The 22,053-nt window shown below is 56.3% G+C and overlaps 1 protein-coding gene across 1 annotated transcript; it reads right to left on the bottom strand.

The window, feature by feature from the left end:
• Window positions 1-12,614: 12,614 nt before the first annotated feature.
• NKX6-3 (NK6 homeobox 3) lies at window positions 12,615-18,734 on the bottom strand. The gene is made up of 3 exons (XM_081519238.1): window positions 18,104-18,734; window positions 15,790-15,959; window positions 12,615-14,143 (listed from the first exon to the last, which is right to left on the bottom strand). The coding sequence occupies exons 1-3, from the start codon at window positions 18,483-18,485 to the stop codon at window positions 13,904-13,906; spliced, it is 792 nt and encodes a 263-aa protein (XP_081375364.1). The 5' UTR covers window positions 18,486-18,734; the 3' UTR covers window positions 12,615-13,903.
• Window positions 18,735-22,053: the final 3,319 nt, after the last annotated feature.

Raw genomic sequence — 22,053 nt, 5'->3', positions numbered from 1 at the left:
ACGGGCGAGCAGTCACGGCCACCCTCCAGAGAAAAACAATTGCATTTTAACAGAAACAAAACAGCCGAGTTTGGAACTTGGGCCCGGGGAAACTTTATCTCCGTCAGCCTGAGGCTCACTCTGCAGGGAGAAGCTGCCAGCACCCGGGGGCTTCTGAGTCCAGAAGTTTGTGTTTGCTTCCAGGAGGGGTGAGGTGCTGGGGCTGGGCCCCCCGAGATTGCCGTCTGGACAGCACAGACCCTTGTGCTGTAAACGGCCCGCACGCGCCCTGGAGTAGGCGCTCTCAGCAGACAGACTGAGATCCACGAGATCGCAGTCTTGGGATCCACGAAAAAGTTGGGTGGCGACTTGCTTCCTTCCTGGCCAGATCATGGAAGTCACAGCTTGTGGCAGCGACTGCCAAGAGATGGTTCGTATTTCACATGGAGATTTGGCTGTGCGGATTATCCTAGAAAGGGGCCAGACTGCTGAAGATTGGAATCTTTTTTGTCTGAGACTATCATCAGCATACACTTCGTTGGAGAGGGTTTAATTTGCGATAAAGGGTTTGGCAAGTTTTCACTGAGACTAGTGTGGCCCCAAACAAACTTGGGTCCAGAGAGGCCCAACCACAGGGTACAGAACCAGAGCTCCCAACCCAGAGGGTGGCATGAGACTGGGAACTCCCTGCCGCACCCCCGCCCTGACCCACCTTTTTCGTTCACGTCCAGCGTGACCTGTCAGCAGGAAGGGGTTCTGAAGCAGGGATGGCTAGTAAGTTCCGCTGAGGGCATTAATGTTTTTAAGACACGTTATCAAATCTTTAAATCACGTGTTAAGATGTCCTAAAAATTTAATGTTTTAAACCTGCTGTGAGATTTCTCTTGTCGCTTGAGTTCCTCTTCTGTCCTGGTCTTGGGGGCGACAGCTGTGGCACCTGGGGCACTGAAGGTGGGCGGGACGAGGGCCTGCAGGGGACAAGTGTGCGGCCGTCCTGCTGGGCAAGGGGGTGGTGACACGGCCGTCCTGGAGCACGGCCCATCCCGCCCTACGTGCTGGGGGTGCCCGAGGAGCTCTAGGGCCTGTGCCTAAGGCTCAAGTCCCCTCCCCCCAAAGGGGGCATAGAGGTGACCCCAGGCAGGGGAGTCACAGGACAGCCTTCTGGAACACGGGTCACAGTAAGTATATTCTGCACTTCAGTGTGGAGGTGTTAGTCCGACTCTTTGCAACCCCCATGGGCGGTAGCCCACCAGGCTCCTCTGTCTATGGAATTGTCCAGGCAAAAATACTGGAGTGGGTTGCCATGCCCTCCTCCAGGGCATCTTCCCGACTCCGGGATCGAACCCAGGTCTCCCGCATTGCAGGCAGATTCTTCACCCTCTGAGCCACCAGGGAAGCCCATTCTGCACTTTACACGTGCACAACTCAAGTCCACTTGAGAGGTGAAACAGGGGACCTGGGCCTTGCTTCATCTGGGGTTCGCCTCTAGCCTTTGTTCATTCTCCCTCTCTTCCCTTCCCCCATCCTTGTTCATTCCACTCTGCGTTAGGGACGCCGAAGAAGATTCATCTTAGGGTTTCTCCGTGAGTCTTCCTTCAGGTGATTCTGAGTCAAGTACATTAGCTTGGGGGAAGGTGAGTCCTGCCGTGTGGCTTCTGTTAACCGCAGCTGGCGGTGGGCGCAGGGGGAGTGAGGAGGTTGGCACGTGGAGTTACAGGGGCATCTGGGCAGCGCCAGCAGGTGCCTGTACCACCTGTAGGCAGAGCCAGGCAGGAGGAGGCAGGGACAGTGGACAGAGTGGACAGTGGACAGGCTCTGTCTCTTGAGAATAAGGGTGGAGGCCTGAACCTTCTAGAATGGAGGGCCTGGTGATCCTAGAGTCCAGGGTTCCCAAGCTGCTCTTCACTGCATGTGACCCTCTGTGGGCTGCAGACTCAGTGCAGAGCGGTGGGCGGGCGGGGACTGGGGTCAGGAGGCGAGCTGGTCCCTTTGCATCTGAGGCCATCCAGAGCCCTGAGCCTAGGTGTTCTGTTCCCCCTGACCCCTCCCACCCTGTTTTCGGGGGGTCTGTGCAGACACACTGCCCCTCCAGAGCTGAGGAGCGTCTCTGCAGGAGGGCCCTGGGGAGGAGGCCCAGCTCTTGGGGCACCGGGTTGGGCGGCTGCAGCTCGGGCTTGGGAAGGGCTGCAAGCACTCAGATTGATCCCCCAGCTGTGATCTGTCATTTCTGCGAGGCAGGCGCTGTTTTCTCTTGCTTCAGGAGCCCCTTCGACACCTGCTTTATTTTTCTTCCTGCGCTGACGTGACGGAAGACAGGTGTTAAACTACTTAATCACTTTAAAATTGTTTTAATTTTCTGTTTTTTATTGATCTCTCCAGCACCAATTAATCAGCTCACTGGACCAGGCAGTTAGTACATTAAAAATTGTCAGGGAGGCCGTGCATCTTGCAAAATGTCTAAAAAATATTCGGCTGGCAAATTTCGTTTTTCTTTGGCATGCAACAGTCCTCAGGCGGCAGCACTCCCACTCAGGAGGGGCCTCTGCCTCTAGGGCTCACGTCTGGGAGAGTATTCAGGGTGCAGGGGGGCTTCCGGAAGGAGGTGACCGTTTCATCGCTGATATGCATGTTTCCTTCCACTTTTGTTCCCTGCATCCCACGCAGCGTCGGGTCTCCTTCCCGCAAGAGCATTGGGAATTTTCAGGGAAGGGGCTCTTGCTCGGAACCTCCCTTCCTGACCACCATGCGGGCAGGACCTCCCCATCTGTAACTGCCCTTGGGACCGACCGGGCACCAGGCCCACAGTCAGGTTTTCTCTCCCTGGGATGTCGGCACTTTTAACTTGTCCTGACGGTGCCAAAGCCAGCTCTCTGGGGCAGGGTCGCTGCTAAACTTGGTAAACTCTGTCTGTTGGCAGGTGGCTGCGTATCACGCTGCCCTGTCCCTGGCACCGGCGATGCGCCTGAAGTCTGTCCATGGAATGTTCTGGACAGCCCCACCCACGCAGTCACACTGTCCTGTGTGGCAAACCCTTGCCACTTGTCTTTTATCACCCCTCTTGAAAATGATTAATGGCTTGGCTGTACTTTCTTAATTTATTTAAGTTTTGATTTTATTGAAGTGTAGTTGATTTACAAGGTTGTGTTAGCTTCAGGTATACAGCAAAGTGATTCAGTTGTACAAATCCATGCACACACACACACACACATATATTCATTCATTTTTAGATTCTTTTTTACTTTCTGAATTAAATAAAACATTGGCAGCATAACTAGGGGCTTCAACATCATTTCTTGGGGGTAGAAATTTGTTTTTTGGTTTTCCCATTGTTGCCATTGTTCTGCACTTTTTCCGATCACTTTCCAAAGCAAGCCCCTTATTTTATCTTTTTTGTGGCAAGTGAAGCCCCAAGCAGCCTACCTGCATGGTCTGAGCTGTCCGCTTCCTTCCCATGGGCTCCATGCCCCTTTCCTCTCTCATCCACCAGGCCCTCTCCCTTCGCTCCCCACTGGCTGAGGGAAGCTCTGTGTACCCTCCTTCCCCCCAGGCTACACTGTTCACTCTGGGCCCCCAACTCTGGAACCAGGGCCAGCAGCCCCCATCTGAGCCCTGCCTGTGGCCTGCGGGCTTATCTTCCCCCCCGCACCCAGCGCCACCCGCCCTTATTAATTGGTATCCGATGGGGCTCGGGCATATAATCTCGTATTGATTTTCTCTCTGGACGCCACAGCTTTATTTGCTCACATCTGCCTCATGTTTAACAGGCGCTTTGCTCTGGAAACGAGAGACCTTATCAGGCAGCTTGGTTTCTTTTCCTGGGGCACACAGGCACGCACACACCCTCACGCTCCAGTCGGTGGCCCAGCCTGGCCTCTCCCTGACCCTCCCTCAGCGAGGCATTCCTAGCGGGGGTGGGGGGGGACAGGGGCGGAGGACAGCGACCCGGAAGGGCCTTCTCCGAGACTTCCTGTGTTTGCACCTGACCTCACACGCTGGGTCTGACCCTGCCTGCTGCGAAAGTGCCTTTGGCTTTGGGGGTCAGACCTGGGTTCAAGCCCACCTGCTCTCCGCAGGTGGCCTTGAGGCTAAACTACTGGCGCTGTTCTGCACCGCAGTATCTTTTTAAATTAATGAATGAATCTTATATTTTTAAGTTATTTATTTTGGGGTGCTCTGGGTCTTTGTTTCTGTGTGCAGGCTTTTCTCTGATTGCAGCGAGTGGCGGGATACTCTTAAGTTGCGGTGCACCGGCTTCTCACTGCGGTGGCTTCTCTCGTTGCAAAGCGCGGGCTCTAGGGCGTTCGGGCTCAGTAGCTGTGGTGCATGGGCTTAAGTTGCCCCAAGGCATGTGGGATCTTCCCAGACCAGGGATCGAACCCCTGGCCCCTGCATGGGCCGGCAGAGTCCCAACCACTGGACCACCAGGGAAATCCTAATCTTACTGAAGTATAGTTGATTCAAAATGCTGTGTTAATTTCTGCTGTACAGCCTGCAGCATCTTCTTTATCTGAGAAGAAGACAGCATACTTGCTTTGTAGGACTCTTAGGAAACGAATCTCAGGCACCATACACAGTGCCGGGCACTTAGTAGGTGCTCAGTAAACAGTGGCTGCAGTCAGCCCCCGCTGGCGTGAGAGATCACAGCCTTGTGTGCTGGGGAGAAAAGGAAAAAGATACCCCTGGCCAGCCACTGTGTCCCGTGGGGTGGGGAGCACAGGTCCCCAGGCCCAGGGTGCAGGGACAGAGTCTGTGCCCCGAGGCACTTGTGTCTCCACCCCCTTGTCTGAGCCCCACCTGCGTCTGGGGGTTTTGATTTTCTCCTCTGATTACCGTCCTGCCTCTGTGCTGGTCCACCCTGGGGTTTTGGTAGCAAAGGGAAGGTGTAGAGGCCAGAGGTAAACACGAATTTCCTATTGACACAACATTAATTCTCCTGCTCAGACAGGTGAATGTGCTTCACTCACTTTACCAAGATTAATGATGTGTGTTTGCCCCACTAAGAGAGGCCTAATGGGGGGCTCTGAATGCGGGCCTTCTGGGGGACTATGCGGAAGAGGCTGGCAAGCTGCTCCACGTGGGAGGGACCAGCCCCTCCGCCACTTCCAATGCCATCCTTCCCCTTGGAAGGAGCAGGAGGAGAGAATTGCTGGTTCAAGAATGTGTCCTGCCCCCGGGGGGACTCTGACTGAGGAGGAGGGCCTTCTCCCCAGACCTGCACCCTGATGTCTGGAGGTCAGCTCCCCACCCACCACCTTGGCTATCTTCTGAAGCTCTCTTCCCACCTGTGCAAACCGGGGTCCTCACCAAAGCTGTTGTCAAAGGTCAGGTCCGTCTCTGGAGCATTGCTCTGAAGAAGGACAGAGTATTGGAGGGGACAGGCCAGGCCATCTGAGGTGGGGCTTCTGGTAGAGAAGCATCAGGACCACCGTGGGAACAATGTTGGACCCCGGCAGCTTCTGTTTTGTTACTTTGCAGGTCCAGTACAAAGCTTTCCTGGTAGCACAGTGGTAAAGCATCTGCCTGCCAGGCAAGAGATGTGGGTTCCATCCCTGGGTCGGGAAGATCCCCTGGAGAAGGAAATGGCAATCCACTCCAGTATTCTGGCCTGGGGAATCCCATGGACAGAGAAGCCTGGTGGGCTACAGTCCATAGTGTTGCAAAGAGTCGGACACGACTTAGCAAGTGAACGACAACAGTAGGTTCAGTCCAGCTCAAACATAGCAAGAAGCAGCCTATGGCTCCACTCTTTGCAGCCGAACAGCTCAAGACAGACAGAGGAGGCTGGGGCGTTGGGGAAGGAAATGGAGGAGGTTGCTACTCCAAATCCTGGACTGTCAGGGTCCCCTGACGGTGTCCTCAGCCTTGAGGGGGACAGACAGACCAGGCCATCACCTCCAAGGCAGCCTGAGTCAGCAGAGCCCTGCAAGGAAGCCATGTCACTCCCCACAAGGAGGGCTGGGTGCTGCTCTCTTCAGGAATTGACCATGGCTTGGAGCTAATAAACACCCGAGAAAGGGAAAGTGAAAGTGAAAGTCACTCAGTCGAGTCCGACTCTTTGCGACCCCATGGACTATCCAGTCCATAGAATTCTCCAGGCCAGAATACTGGAGTGGGTAGCTTTTCCTTTCTCCAGGGGATCTTCCCAACCCAAGGATCGAACCCAGGTCTCCTGCATTGCAGGCGGATTCTTTATCAGCTGAGCTATGAGGGAAGGACATAACACCTGGGATGGGAGGTTTAATCCAGTTTAACCCAGTCCCTTTCTGTCACTAAGGATGGTCCGTTATCTGGGGGCCAGAGCTGAGAGCAGAGAGCAGGGAGTAAAGAGAGGAAGCCTGGGAAATTCGAACCCAGGCCAGCTCCCCTTCGTCCGTCTGTCCCCTTGTCCCCACAGGCTCCGTGGCAGGGCCAGCCTGTATGCAAACAACAGGGTTAACAGAAGCATTTTTCTTGCTCTATTAGTATTATTTCAGCTATAAATTTTAGAAACCCAACTCATCCTGACTCAAGACACTAGGATATGTCTTGTGTGCTGAGAAGGCTAGAGGGACAACATGCCTGGCTGAAAAAAGCGTCACGGGTCCAATTCCCCTCTCTCCCGCCTCTCAGGTGCCCCTGGGATGGCCCCCTTCCAGGACAGGTGGATGGCCAGGCCCAAGGTGCTGCAGGAAGAGCGGGAAGCTCGCGCTCCCGGAGCAACCCAGTCCTTCGCTCATTGGCTGGGACTGGACCGACTGGTCACATGACCAAAGAGGTGTCTTTCACTGATTGGCTCAGGGCCGCGTCACTCATCCGCACCTGGAGATGGGGGTGAGCCCGCCCGCCCACACAACATCAATCAAACGTGGCAGAGGGTTGTTCTCGGTGGAAACTCAGGGTGGCCTTATCAGAGGCCGCAGGGATCCGTGCCCGGCGAGCCCAAGCCACAGAAGCGCTTTCCTCCTCGCAGGAAGGAAGCTGCCGTTCACTGGGCAGGGTACAGAACTCTACAGTGTCGCTGCAGCTGGGTCACAGAGACCCCTGCCCTGGCCTGTTTCCTCGTGGTACGTGGCGCCCCGGCCAAAGGGCGCTGGAAATGCGAGGCCAACGCTGCTTCTTCGCCCAGAGCCTAGCGGGGCGGGTGAGCAGATTCCTCAGTTCAAGCAGAGTCTCTCGCAAGAATCCTTGGAGGTTTGAGTGTATCGGACCTTCCCACAGAATCACAGCCCCAGGGCTGATGCCGGTGACGGCGGAAAACCGGAAGGGTCCTGCCATCCCTCTGTCTTTCCTGGGGAAGAGCATCTTTTCCGCTTACACCCTGGCTGCCTTCTGTGACTATACGATTCTCTATTCCCTGGGCAGGAAGGGAAGGCTGCAGAACTCTTCCAGGGTCACGGAATAACTTAGAGAGAGCCGAAACACGTGGATGTAAGTCAAACTGGCTGTCGAAGATCACCATTTGTGAGGGACTTCCCTGGTGGTCCAGTGGTTAAGACTCCACCCTTCCAAAGCAGGAGTCCTGGGTTCCATCCATGATGGGGGAGCTAAGACCCCACATACCTCAACTACAGAAGCCCTTGACCCGCAAAGAAGAGTCCAATGGCAGCAAAGACCCAGCACAGCCAAAATCAGTTGAGAGCTAGATAGATTAAAATGTGTTTGTTAAGATTACCATTTGCCAAATTTGTCCACTCCCAAGTCTCGGGTACTTGGTAACCAGGCACATTCCAGGGCCACACCCACCCAAAGGGGAATATCCCAGAAGGGCCCTGGGAATCTGTATCTCTGGCAAGTCCGGTGGTCACACAAGCTTGGGAAACTGTCGAAACGAACATCTCTGGCTGTGGTGTGTCTGCTTCACCCAGGGACACTGGATGTCAATTATACAACAGCAGAAACCACACCGAGGGAAATGGTGTACACTGTAGTCGTGCACTGCAGTGAACTTGATCAGTGAGCCTTTGATGAGGGGACCTCACCGAGCCCCCTCAAGTCCTCTGTAGCCTTCAGGTCCTCATACAACTGCAAGTTGACACAGCCCTGGCTTTCCAGGGTGGCTCAAACGGTGAAGAATCTGCCTGCAATGCGGGAAACCAGGATTCAATCCCTGGGTCGGGAAGATGCCCTGGAGAAGGGAATGGCTACCCACTCCAGTATTCTTGCCTGGAGAATCCCCATGGACAGAGGACTCTGGTGGGCTACAGTCCATGGGGTTGCAAAGATGAATGAGCGACTTTCATTTTCACTTTCACATACCTGCGAGTTGACACAGCCCTGGCCTTAGAGTGGAAGACAAGGAATTTTGACCTTGGGTAGGTAGATTCATAGCATTTGAAGCCACGTATTAACAAAACAGGAGAAGGGAATGGCAACCCATTCCAGTACTCTTCCCTGGAAAATCCCATGGGCTACAGTCCATGGGGTCACAAAGAGTTGGACATGACTAAGCCACTGATCAATAACAACAACAGCAGCAATAGCTGATTCACTTTGCTGTATGGCAGAAACTAACACAACATCATAAAGTAGAGATACTCTTAATAGAAGTAATAATAAATGTTGTTGTTCAGTTGCCAAGTCATGCCCAACTCTTTGCGACCCCATGGACTGCAATACACCAGGTTTCATAAATAAATAAATAATTTATTATTTGAAGTAAATAATTTGTTATTTAAATAATAAAAAAAGGAGGAAAAAGGAGAATGGGGCATTTCAGAAGCATAGGCCCCCATGGGCATTTGGCGATACAAAACTCAACTTAGGTCAGTGCATCTCTTTGCGTCTAAGTTTTTCTGTTTGGTTTTGGTTTTGGTCACACTGTGTCTTTGTTGCATTGCACCTGCTTTCTCTCTGTTGCAGAGCATGGGCTCCAGAGCACACGGGCTTGACAGTTGCAGCACATGGGCCTCTGAGTTGCACAGGTTGACTTGCCCCAGGGTACGTGGGATCTTAGTTCCCCAGCCAGTGATGGAACCTGCGTCCCCTGCCTTGAAGGGTGGATTCTCAACCGCTGCACCACCAGGGCAGTCCCTTAACAGTTTTTTTATTGAGCTCCTAACTTAGGCCAAGTGTGTGCTCTTCGGAAAGAAGGGCTGTCTACACCCACTTACGTGGTCATTCCCGCCCTCCATCTTCTCACACTGCTGCCATGTTCCTACAAACCAACTGGAGATCTTGTTAAAAATGCAGACGTGGATTTGGGAGGGTTGAGATGGGACCTGAGAGCCTGACTTCCTGACAAGGTCCCAGGTGAGGTCGCTGCTGCTGGTGTGTGGACCGTGTCCAGGGTATCCAGGCTTCAGAGCAGGATGGGTCAGTCAGGGGATGGAGCCTGTGGGGTCCAGGCCTGGAGATGTGCTGGGAAAGTGGAGCGGATCACTCACTGGACGAGGTCTGCCCTGCCTATGGACCAGTTAAAGTTTCTATAAAAGGCACAATTCTGTCCCAGAGAAACATATCTGCAAGCTGAATTCAGCCTTTGGCCTCTGGCTTTGCTCCCTGTCCCAGAGTCCAGAACCACAGGCTTTTATTAATAGCAGGTAAATAGATCTGGTCACACACCAAGCCTTGCATAACCTCTATAGATAGCAACTGACCTGCCGGTGCTCGCGTGCTTACAGAAGTGGGTATCTGTGACTTTGAATCTGCCTCTCCTGCTGTAGAGAAGACCCATTTAGGATGGACTCTACCACTTCCTGAGCTTTGCAAGTGGCACTAGTGGTAAAGAACCCCCTGCCAATGCAGGAGATGTAAGAGACACGGGTTTTATCCCTGGGTTGGGAAAATCCCCTGGAGGAGGGCATGGCAACCCACTCCAGTATTCTTGCCTGCAGAATCCCATGGACAGACGAGCCTGGAGGGCTACAGTCCATGGGGTGGCAAAGAGTCGGACACGACTGAGCACGTGTGCACTACCACTTCCCGGTGGTCTGAATGTGAGGAGGAAGGAGAGGGCATGAGCACACTGATACGGGAATGCCCACTCCATTGTACACCTTGTAGGTGATTTCAGTGCATCTTCTGCTGGGTCTTGCTGATACCCATGTCAGCTTCACTTTACAGACTGGATTTCAAGAGGTTGCCTAACTTGGTCACAATGACCCAGAGGCTACTTGGTGACGTGCCAACTCAAACTGGGGACTGTCGGGGTCCACGTCCCTCTTAAAATAACATAGCAGATGCTGTTGGGTGTCTGTACAGGTCAGGCATGTCTGTGAGTTCTGATCTTGAGACCCTGCAAGCTATGTATAATTAGTCCCATCTTACGGATGAGCAGACTGAGGTTCAGAGGTTGTCACTCATCCAAGGACACAGAGAGTGGTGGTGCCAGCATTTGAGCCCAGCTCTAACGGAATGCAGTTCCCTCTGCCCACTCAGGAAAGACTCAGGCTGGCTGATGTCTGGGGCACGAAGAGGGGTTGCCAGCGGTGTGATTTTAGTTCCCAGTCTTCTCACTGATTGTCACCATTGGTATCTGGCCACTCAGAACCTGCTAAGATGCTGCCATCCCTACCTTCACCCTTGCCCTACAGGCAGGTCTGGGTTCTTTCTACACTGGAAGCCACAGACAGGAGGGCTGTGGATGGGGCAGAGTCTTGCCTGCTTGCAGAAGCCTAGTCTGAGCTGCTGGCAGGGCAGGACTCTGTCAGTCCTGGGAGCCCAGGCTGAATTGCTTTCTCTTTGCTCATCCCCGAAAAGCTTGTCATGTGGTCAAATTGCAAGAAGCATGAATATTCTAAAAGTTGTGTTGTCTTGTTTCTTTGACTCAGCATATACAGGAAGGCCCTTTGTCACCAGGAATAAAAAGGGGAAGTGAGGGGGAGTCTATGGCTTGTGATTTCTTTATGATGGATGAAGCGAAACAGTCCTGAGTTCCCCCCAGCTACATACCACACACGCATGTGCTCATATGTGCACACGCATGCATCTGCAGAGGACAAAACTTGTCCCAGATTACCCTCAGCCATCTGGGCCATTCATTCTTGGCCCTTCTCCTCCTTTAGACTCTGAGTCTGGCCCCTGGACGAGGCCTGAGCCGTACTTCTCTGTCGCTTGGCACCTGTGCTGGGGAGCAGGGGTGCGGTAGGGGGACGCCAGAAAGGCTGGACTCCTTGGTCCTGAGGTTCCAGGGACAGGCCCCTCAGAATTTGGACACTGGAGGGGATTTTGTTTAGTTTAGCAAATGTTTCCCCAGCAGAAAAAAACTTTCCCTGGGCTTGATTTAATACTGACCCCAAACAGCTGTGAATCAGACACGCAAGAATTACAGCTGTAATAGAGTGTTAGGATGGTAATATACTTACAAAGAGAGCAAGAATCTGCTTTCTTGTCCCTGTCTGCTTCCTGCATACCAGCCTCAACTTTGCACCTGTTGAGAGGGGCTTCCCCAGTGACTCAGTGGTAACGAATCTGCCTGCAACGCAGGAATCGCAGGAGACAGTTTCGATCCCTGGGTTAGGAAGATTCCCCTGGAGTAGGGCATGGCAACCCACTCCAGTTTTCTTGCCTGAAGAATCCCATGGACAGAGGAGCCTGGCAATTAACAGTCCATAGAGTTGTAAAGAGTAAGACATAACTGAATCAACGTAGCATGCACGCATGCACTTACACTTATGTTGTGAGTCTCCTCCAGGCGACTCCTCCTCCCAAACTCTCTGCAAAGTGCTCAGGAAATCCTGGGCCCCTACTTGGCCTCCAGAGCTTTTTTTCTCTGTGGCTGTGCCCAGAGGGTCCTCACGTCCTCCCAGTGGCCCCACCTGCTGCAGCTCAGCCTCCCGTGTTAGCTTGTGGCCAGGAGTGCTCAAAGGGGATGTTTGCTTATTTCCTTCCCATTTTACAAAGAGAGAGACTGAGCATGGCCTCACCGCGGAGTGAGGGTTACAGCTCAAAAGCATCCGAATCTTCTTCCCCCATCCTCTGGGTCCGCTAGGGTTATGGTGTAAGGTTGGTGCCTCCGTTTCTGAGAGGCCCCAGAGCCGGGGTCTCCCTCCTGCTCCAGGCTGACTCTACCAGCCCAATTCTCCCACCCTGGGGGCTCGAGGGATCAGAGAAGGACTTGCTGCGACAACAGAGGAGGGCAGGCTGCTTATAGCTCGGAGGCCTTGCTGGTGTTGGCACAGGTGGTTACAGCTGGAAGGTGCTGAAAGCACATCTCCTCTCACCTCTGGTTTTGCAGGAGGCTGTGAGCGGCATCAGCTCAGGTGGCCTTGCGCACTTCCGGGACTTGGTCTAGGTATTTTCTGGGTGTCTGTTTTCCCATCCTCGGTTTCTGGTGGGGTCACGGGAGACAGTCCAGACCTTCCACGTGGGAGGAGTTGGTAGGTGTTCAGTGGGGTCCATGCTGCTCTTCCCTGCTCTGGGATCTTTTCCTTAAGGCACCTTGTTTGTTCCCCATAGATAAGTTCCCCCAAGAGGAAATTCCTGGGGGAACTCCCGGGGGGACTCTTGGGGGTTAGGGACCCCGCTAAATGCCCTCGGGTTTCTCTCCCACCACGTTGTCTGGCATATACCGGCTAGACTTCAGGTTCCCCAATGCCCTGCAGGTTCCCTGACTCCCTGACCCCTGGGAGCAGAGATGCTGTCCTCGGGAGGGACCCCCCCAGCCAGCACACCTGGGACCTCCACAGCCAGTTTCACAGAAACACACGAGCCTTGGGGAGGGTTCTGGGACTTTTATTTTTACTGTTTATATTTTAAAAGCCAGGGAAGATGGGCCAACTCTTGGTCCCTTTTGCTGCTGCATGCCTCTAGGGCCACCCCCTCCCGCCTCCCAAAGCCCCAGCCCCTCCCACCTGGTGGGCAGCGCCCCCTCTGCAGCACCCGCTCCAAGGCTCTGCCACAGGGCATCCCAGGAAAGTGAGGGTCGCGGGTTCCATGCAAGCCCTGGGTGCTGTCCTCTCCTCTCCTGCAGGGGTGCCCCACTGGAGGAGCAGGGGTTCTGAGGTCCCTTCTGGCCCCAAGTGTCCCCCCAGAAAGGATGCTCCTCTCTCTCCAGGGGTCCCGTCCTTGCTCTGGCACTGACGGCCGCCCGGTGGGAGGCTCTGGGACACAGCATCACCGCCAGGAGTCTCGCCTGTTTTCTCTGCTTCTGTCCACAACCTTTCTCTTTCCCCGCCAGTGGGGGCTTCTAATCTCCTCCTGTCCTGGGTAGAGGGGGGGATGCCCTCTGAGGGCAAGGTGGAGAAAGGATCACAGGAGGACAGCTCTCTCCGGGGGTGTGATCCTTAAGTTGGGGTGTGGGGGGTGTTCTTTCTTGGCTAGACCCCTTTTCCCTGCCCCTGGTGGGGGAGGGAGGGTCCTCCACCCTGGGTTCAGCATTTAGCTGTTGCCCCTCAGGTGGGTCCTTCTTGTGCCAGAGTCTGGGGAGAGGCCCTGGACTTGCCTGCTCTTCTAATCAGCCTAGAGGGAGACCCCTGACTGAGTCAGGGAGGGAAGGCGCCCCCGCTCCACCCAGCTACCACGGTGGCGTGTCTGGGCCCCCGCGGCCAGTGTCCTGGCTGCAGAGCTTGGTCGTTCTCATCCACCGGTGCTCGTCGAGTCTGCGGAGCTGGCCAGGCCAGGCCTGGGCCCACAGAGGTGCAAGACGGTGGAGGGGCCAGGCTCGCGTCTCCCTCTTGGCGCCCTCCCCGCGCCTCCCACCTGGAGGAGGGCAGGGCAACCCACTCCAGGATTCTTGCCTGAAGAACGTCCATGGACAGAGGAGCCTGGAGGGCTACAGTCCATGGGGTCGCCAAGAGTCGGACACAACTGAGCGGCTGAGCAGCGCACACTCAGCACACAGCGGGAGCCCTCCGGAAGGCTGGCCCTTCCTCGCCGTCCCCAGCTCCTCTCCCTCCTCCTCCCCCTCCGCCTCGTCCCTTCCCCGACCCCTCCCTCCTCCTCCCCCGCCGCCCCCGTTAGCCCGCGCGGGGACGGCGGGGACCCCGGAGGCGGCGGGCGGGCGAGGTCAGACTCCGTGAGCACCCAGGCCGAGCACCGAGAAGGCGGCGCGATGCTTGCGCAGCAGCAGCCGGATCTTCTCATCGTCCGAGTCGGGGTCCAGGGGCTTGTTGTACTCGTCGTCCTCGGGCTCCGAGGCCGCGCGCTCCCCGCCCGCGCTCGCGCCGCCCGGGACCCGGGGCGTGGACGACGAGGGCTCCAGGGCGCTTTTCTTCCGCCACTTGGTCCTCCGGTTCTGGAACCACACCTGGGGCGAGAGGGGCTCTGAGGACGGCGCGCGCGGCGCCCCTCTGGGGCCGGCGGCTCCCGGCGGCGGCAAGCCCTCTGCATCCTGGACTAGGCTCAGCAATGGACCAGGTTGCCACCGTCACACTACTGTTTTGGGGTTTTTTTTGTTTGTTTGTTTGTTTGGAGGAGGGCAATAAAATAAAAACTGAGTGCAGCTTTGTCGGCTTCCCTGTAACCCGTCCGTGTGGTATATACATCTCCTTTGTCATCTGGTTATTGGGGTGGAAGGGGCTGAAACGCTTTTAACCTCCTAGACGAGCAAGGAACTTCATGAATAATTTCTCCAGCAATAAAACTAACATATGCTTACTGCTGGGGATAGAACCCTGCAGAAAGGACCCAAAGAGACAGAGCTATATGGAAAGGGCCCTTCCTCTCCAGTCGAGTTAGCACTGGGCGGAAGAGGCTGGGGGCGGGTGTGTGTGGTGGGGTATAGGGAGACGGGGGACGGGGGACGGGGAATGGGGGTGGTTTGGGGGCCCTGGGGGAGCCCAGACCCGGGTCCCCAGCTGCCCCTGTGCCTCCCACTGCAGTCAAGCCCATCACCTTGTCACAGAGCCAGGCAGTCCCAGCACAGCTCAGAGCTAGCTGGAGATGGTGCCCCGACCCAAAGCCCCTCGGGCACAGTGAGCCTCAGAGTTGCCAGCGTTGCCCAGGAGCCTGAAGAAGCAGAAGCCTGCTTCCTCACCGTCAAGTGGGAGGTGTGCAGTGGGAGGGGGTACCCCCGCTAAGCCTTGCCTCCAGCTGGGCGCTGAGGTTCATGGGCAGTTGTGGGAAGGAGTTATATTCACTTTCAAGTTCTTTAAAGTTATTTTATATTGTTGGTGAACCAAGGCCAAGGCTGCCTAACAGAACAAGCCTGAAGTGAGTTCTGATCTGGCCCAGAGGCTGCCATCAGCTCTTGAAGTTTCTAGCCTTGGCCGTGCAGAGGCTGGGGAAGGAATGGGGTTGGAGCCCAGTAATCCAGGTTTGGCTCCCAACACTTACTAGCCAGTTACCTTGGGCAAAAAACTCGGCTGAGTCAGTGGGTGGCTCAGACAGTAAAGAATCTGCCTGTTGTCAAGCAAGTATCCTTCAATTAAAAAATAAATACATTAAAAAAAAGAATCTGCCTGCAATGTGGGAGACCTTGGTTTGATCCCTGGATTGGAAAGATCCCCTGAAGAAGGAAATGGCAACCCACCCCAGTATTCTTGCCTGGAGAATCCCGTGGACAGAGGTTATAATCCATGGGGTCGCAAAGAGTCGGACTCGACTGAACCATTAACACGTTCACTTTTCACTTTCAAGTTGGGTAATAAGACACCCCCCAGCCCCCGCCTGCCTGTCCACCCGCCTGCACACACAAGGTTGCTGTGAGGTTTAAATGGGCAGTTATACATCCGGCTCTCAGAAGAGAGCACCATGGACGACAGCCATCGGAGTGATGGTCACTATTGCCATCTCCAGGGTTGGCTGGGCAGGTGGTGCCCACACACCTGGGCAGCCTCCCACTGAGCTGCAGTTGCCACGAGCAAGGGACTGCCTCCCCACCAGGCAGTGGCACCCTGTCCCATCGGGCTCCTCACTGCCACACAGACAGCCTCTTCACCCACCCAGACTCACCTTGACCTGCGACTCAGTCATCCCCAGCGAGTATGCCAGCCGCGCCCTCTCGGGGCCAGCCAAGTACTTGGTCTGCTCGAAGGTCTTCTCCAGGGCGAAGATCTGGTGGCCCGTGAAGGTGGGCCTGGTATGCTTTTTCTTGTGGATGCTGTCGCTCAGGGGGTCCGGGGCTGGCGGGAGAAGGGAAGTGTGCCCTTAATGTGTTGAGTGGGGGGTGGTGGTCCCAGCCCTGCCCTGCCCTGCCCTGCCCTGCCTGTCCCACAGGGCGAGCACCCCTACTGAGAAGCCGCTGAGGTTGCGAGGTCATCGGGGCACCTCTCACCTGAGCACCCTGCCTTTGCCTTGTCTGGGTGGGCAGGGACCCCAAGAGCAAACTGCCCCCAAGTTGTAGCTAACTACGGCCAGAGGGTGCTTAGAACTGCGTCTCCCCGTGGAACATCCTCGGTACTCAGTGATGCCACTGTCCCCACCCCACCCCCACCCCCCCAGCCCCAAGGGACAGGAGGAGTCTCCTCTGGGTCTCTGGGATGTCCCTTCAAGTCACTGACAGACAGATTTGACCCCTTCTACCAACCATCAGAGCCCCGGGGGCTGGGGAATTCCTCCACTTTCTTGCTCTTCGGACCCCGTTTTCCAGGTTTCTGGGAAAACCAGAGCCTTAAGCTCCAAGTGACTGCCTGGTCCCCAGGCCTGGGAGTGACGAGGCTTCAACCCCACTGGAGAGTCTGGAGGCGAGGCCTCAAGAACTGAACCCTGTGTCATACAGCAACTTCCCACCAGCGATCTGTTTTACATGTGACAATATATATGCTTCAGTGCTACTGTCTCAGACAAGGGAGTTCAGCCCGGTGCTCCGTGACAACCTAGAGGGCTGGGATGGGGTGTGGAGGAGGGAGGGAGGCTTAAGGGGGGATATATATATATACTTATGGCTGATTCACATTGTTGTACGGCAGAAACCAACACAATATTGTAAAACAGTTATCCTCCAATTAAAAATAAATTTTTAAAAATACCCAAAGAAGTGTGGGAGGAGGGTGGGAGAACTGACCCCTGCCCATCCAGAGCAGCCTCTCGGGAGCTTGGTTGGGGGAGGAGAGGGGAGGAGAGTGTGGATGGGCCCCGGGGAAGTAGAAGGCCCATATGCTGGGCCTCGTTCAGCATAGTCTGACCCCCACATCCCCCATCCTTGGGTCACAGGTGAGGAAACCAAGGCAGAGACAGGAGAGGAGACCTCCCAAGAGACAGTCACCTTCAGTCCCCTCGCCTTGAGTGGATCCAGCCCCTGACTCTCAGATACTTTGCTGTGTGTGTGTGTGCATTTGGGGTTGAAGGGCAGGGTGCAGAGAGAGGGGTGTGTGTGCAAAGGGGGAAGTGGAGGTGAGGGTAAAGCACCCCCAAACCAGCTGTAAGATAGGTCCCCTGTGGGCCTCGCAGTGTTTCAGGCTGATGGGGGCTGTGGGGACCCCAGCAGCACACAGGTGGGAGGCAGGTGTGCTCCAGGCTTTCCTGGGCCGCCCCAAACCCCGTTGCAGTGGAGGTCCCCCGAAGAAGGACAGAAGTGGACTCCCCCCTCTGCCCCTCCCTGATGCGGGCCCAGGGGTGGCTCCGACAACCACTGTCAACCCCCCTGTGCCTCCCTGGTGAGGCCCCCCTGCCTCTGCACGACCTGCCACCTCCCCCAGGCCCTGACTGGCAGCCTGAGGCCTCGCACCAACTCTCTGAAAGCCACAGTCTGGGGAAGGGTGGGTGAGGCACCCCTGCCCCAACAAGGAGGGCCCAGCAGGACGGGGCTCAGCGGCGCCTCCTGGAGGCTGGGCAGCCTGGCTGCTGCTGTTGACCTGAGCCTCCCCTCACCCTCAAGGAGGGACACCAGCCCCCTGGATCGCTGCAGGACCCAGGTGGGGTCGGGGTACATTCGTGTCCCTGAGTGCTGCCGAGGTGTGGGGGGCTCTGTGAAGGTGATGAGGGGGCAAATTCTCTTCATTGGGGTTAAGTGGTGACATGGGCTCTGGCTGGGAGAAGTAAGGTGAGCAGGACCTTACAAAGGATGAGGTGGGCCGTGTGGTCCTCTCTGGATCCCAGGGTCCCCAGGGGGGCGGCTGGTAAAAGGGGTGGGGGCAGGGGTCAAGATGCCCATGGGGCAAAGCCGGGGCGGGAGGGGGAGGGGAGAACCCCACGCCGCCCCTGGGTGGAGGGACAGACCCAGGGTCTGCCCCAGGCAGTCTGATGGCCGCCAGGGACCCTCCCGCCCCCAGGGACCCCCCCCAGCCCCACCCCTCCCGTGAGCTCCCCTCCCCCTCCCGGTACTCACTGCTGCCGCACTGCCGCCCGCCTCGCCAGTCCTGGCCCGAGTCCGCCCAGCAGTTCCGGGTCCGGGTGGGGTATTCGCTCCCGGCCTTGGAGAAGCTCCCCACATGGTGGCCGTAGTAGACCCCCTGGGAGCCGAGGCCACCGAAGCTGGCCACGTGGGGGTAGCCGGGCAGGAGGCTGCTGTTGGGCGCGGCCACGGGCCTGCTCAGGATGTCCGTGATCCCGTGGGGGGTCCCGGCCGGCAGCTGGGGACCCAACCCCGGGGGGCTGAGCTTGTAGAAGGAGTTCTGCGTGGAGTACTGGCACACAGGCGCCTTCATCTCTGAGAACTGGGCCAGCGGCGCGTTGTTCAGCAGGAAGGGGCCCTGCATGTTGGACTCCATGGCCCCCCCCAACAGGCCGAGGGAGGCCGGAACCCCAAATCCAGGCCCCTAGAGCCCCTGAGGTCCAGCCCAGAACCCCATGGCAGCTCCTGAGGGTCAAATCGGCTCAAGTCCCGGGCCGGCCTCCCCCACAGGCGTCCGGCCCAGCCCTTGCCCGGGTTCCCAACCACGTCAGACGCGGGAAGTCAGCCGTTCCCAGGCAGGTGCCAGCCCCCCACCACCCAGCGCCCCTGCCTTCTGCCCCTGCCTGGGGAGAGGCGGCTCCCCACGCCTCAGCTCAGGCCCCTTCTTTGCCTCGGAGTCCGGGGACCCTCCATGAGAAGTTTCCAGTTCAGAGAAGCAACATTACCCTGATAAAGATGGGGCCCATTAGAATACAGACCCGAGACTGGCTGAGCGGCCGGAGTCGCGTCGCCATTGGTGGAAACCCTCTCGGGCCTCACATTGGCTTTTCCTAGACAAATTGCACTTTGAAAGATTGACTGTAAAATCAGCCAGCGTGTGTGTGTGTGTGTGTGTGTTTGTGTGTGACAGAGAGAGAGACAGAAAGAGAAAGAGTGAGCACTCAGGAACCCATGATCATTCTGAGAAGGTCTACCTGTTCCTGGTTCAGGTGAGCATCTAAGAAAAAGTGGGTACCTGAGGGGTGCCTCTGGGGCAACTGGAGGGCACAGTTCGTCCCCTGTGGTCTCGGGAGATGCTACCCTGAGGTGCCCAGGCCCCTTTCTGTGCAGATGCCCAGGCCTCTGGGGGAGTGTGCAGAGTGGACGCGGAGGCTTGCCCCTCCTCCTCCGTGCTGGGATGGGTAAGTGGGGAGGCTGGGCTTTGGGGCCTGAGACCTGGAGGCGGGAGCCTGCCAGGCAGGCTGGGCTGGGGGTGGGAGTGGGACCCCTCCGAGGTGGCTGGCTGGGTGCTCCCCTGGCTCTGGCTCCGCTTCTGGCTCTCCTTGATCCCCTCTGTCCTCTCTTCCTCCTCCAAGGACTCATTTGTGCTTCTGCCATGTTCTGCCTGGCTTGGCACCTGGGTTGGATGGGTTGATGGCTTGGGATGGCCATTGATTCAGCAATGGGTGCCTGTGCCAGCTTTTGTTTGGTGCTCAGTAAATATTTGAGTGCTCAGTAAATATTTGACAGATGAGATGAGATTGAATCACAGGGCACCCATATGCCTTTTTTTTTTCTAATAAATTTTTACAACATACAAGGCTCCACTAGGGTCTCTCTCTCGTTTTACAAATAAGGAAAACACAGTAAGTAACTTGGGTCATTCCTGCATGGAACAGCATCCTTTCCTGCAGTTTATTTTTCTTTCTTTCTTTTTTTAATTATTAAATTTGTTTATTTTTAATCACTGGATAATTGCTCTACGATACTGTGCTGCAGTGTTAGTCACTTAGTCATGTCCAACTCTTTGCGACCCCGGACTGTAGCCCACCAGGCTCCTCTGTCCATGGAGTTCTCCAGGCAAGAATACTGGAGGGGGTTGCCATTTCGTTCTCCAGGGACAATATTGTGCTGGTTTCTGCCAAACGCCAACATCAGTCAGCCGTAGGTATACCTATGTCCCGTCCCTCTTGAACCGCCCTCCCACTCTCTCCCCGTCTGTAGTTTCGTTTTAAATGCCCATCAGCATGTCGCTGGTTTGGACATGCAACATGACAGGGAACATAGTGGCTGCCAGACAGATGGACTTGTGTCTCCTCTCTGCCTGGCTGTCCCAGAGCCCTTTCTTGCCAGCCCATGGTCACTCTTTGGCAGGTGGAGACGGGCCTGCTCCTGGGTTTTCAGCAGGAGGCCCAGGGCCCAGGTTGTAGGAATGGCTCCCCTTTCACAGAGATCCCGGCTCTGCCCATACTTCTGTTATCTGCTCGGGCTGGAACTGGCTGTGACCCTGTCTCGCAAGTGACGTAGGTTAAACACAAGAAAGACCTCATAAAGGCCGTGGACCTTGTTTTTCTGGAAGTTTGGATTAAACACAAGGGAAAATGTTTTTTATCTGTCCGAATTGGCTGGGCTACAAAGCTGTCCATCACCACCATTTGGGAAGCCATATTCCAGTTCCTAGCGTGGCCGCCGGAACCCACCCTGGCGGTTGTGATTCTGAACCTGTGTCTTAAAATCCCTCTGGGTGATGGTGGTGCACAGCATGGCTGGCCGCTTGGCCTGGATACTGAGAGAGACACTTCAGACTGAGGCTGGGGGCGCTCCTAAGACCCTATGACTGTGACTTGGCTATATACCCCCCCTCCCGCCCCCACCAATGATGTGAACTTAGGAGGAGAAGTCAGAGTAAATAATTTCTTATTTCACGCCAAGGTTGACAAAGGCATTTGTGTTCAGTGACCCCGGGATGACAGACTGAAGAGACTTTACTACTTGCTTGATCCTTTCCCCCATTTGATGGATGAGAAAACTGAGGCCAGCTTGGTGGCTAGCCTTGCAGGAAGTGTTAGGAACTAGTTAGGATCAGAGCCGTTTTGTTGGAAGTTCTTAAACTTTGGTACTGAGTGCAGGGGTCAGACACCTTCACAGGGAGTGCTGGGGGTCCTCCTTAAGTGTGTGCCCGCTGTGGGCTTACCCACCGACTTTGGTGTTTGTGGTTCCCTCTGCTCCCCTCCAAACATCTTGGACTTGCCCCCATCGGACAGCAATCTGCTCTACCATCTGGGGGTGGTGGGGGTGGGGGCCTCTCCCAGAATGGGTGGTCCTGATTAAGGGGCTGCCTATGTTTCCAGAAGGAGGGCAGGTGGGGTACAAGCCTCCCTGCAGACTGATCACCCCCAGACTCCTCCAGTCCTGCTCCCCCCGCCCCTCAACTCCCTAAAGATGAGCCAGAAGGAGAGAGTGAGCCTGTGCCATGAGTCGATTTCTTTATTAATTTTGACATTTGTTCAGCTGGTGTAGGGAGAATGGTCTATACATCAGAGAGGGGTGGGTAGGGGGGAGATTCCCTCCAGAGAACAGAGCCGTGTGGGAGAGTCAAGAAAAGAATCATTTTCATAACAATTTAAAAAAATCAAGGTAATTCCAAAACTTCTAAAAAGCGTCTAAGGTGCAGACTGCAGCATTCTCTAGGCATCGTGTGGCGACCCCAAACCCCTCCCCTACAAGCTCCTACTAGCAGCGGACGCGGCATGCCGCCGAGGGCCGGGGCGGCGGGCCAAGCAGCCAAGCCAGACAGAGCGAGGGGCCAAAGCGCAGCCGGGGCCGGGGCCGGGGCTCTACGGGGGCTACCGGGGCAGGGCGCCAGGGCGAGGCAGGTGCCGATGGCGGCGGGAGGCGGCCCTGCGCCTGTCTTCCTCGGCCTTCAGCGAGTCCAGCCGGCCAGGGGCGCTGGGGAGTGGGGGGCGCCGGGGTCGGGCGAAGGGTCAGGCCGGCGGCGGCGAGGATGCTCTGCGCGCCGCTCCGCGCGCTCGGGGGGCTCCCTCGCCCCGCGCGCCCCTTGGACCCCGCCGGCACCCACGGGAACACGTGTGCTCTGGGGCCGGCCGAGGCCGGGGCGGGGCGCGGGTGGGGGCCGCGCTCTGCCGTCGAGGGAGCTTCTGTGCTACTTGGAAGGTTTGGATGTG

This window comes from Giraffa tippelskirchi, chromosome 8 (genome assembly GCF_054371585.1).
Source record: "Giraffa tippelskirchi isolate mGirTip1 chromosome 8, T2T-mGirTip1v1.2.pri, whole genome shotgun sequence".
NCBI classification, from domain to species: Eukaryota; Metazoa; Chordata; class Mammalia; order Artiodactyla; family Giraffidae; genus Giraffa; species Giraffa tippelskirchi.
This window is presented reverse-complemented; position numbering and strand designations above follow the sequence as displayed.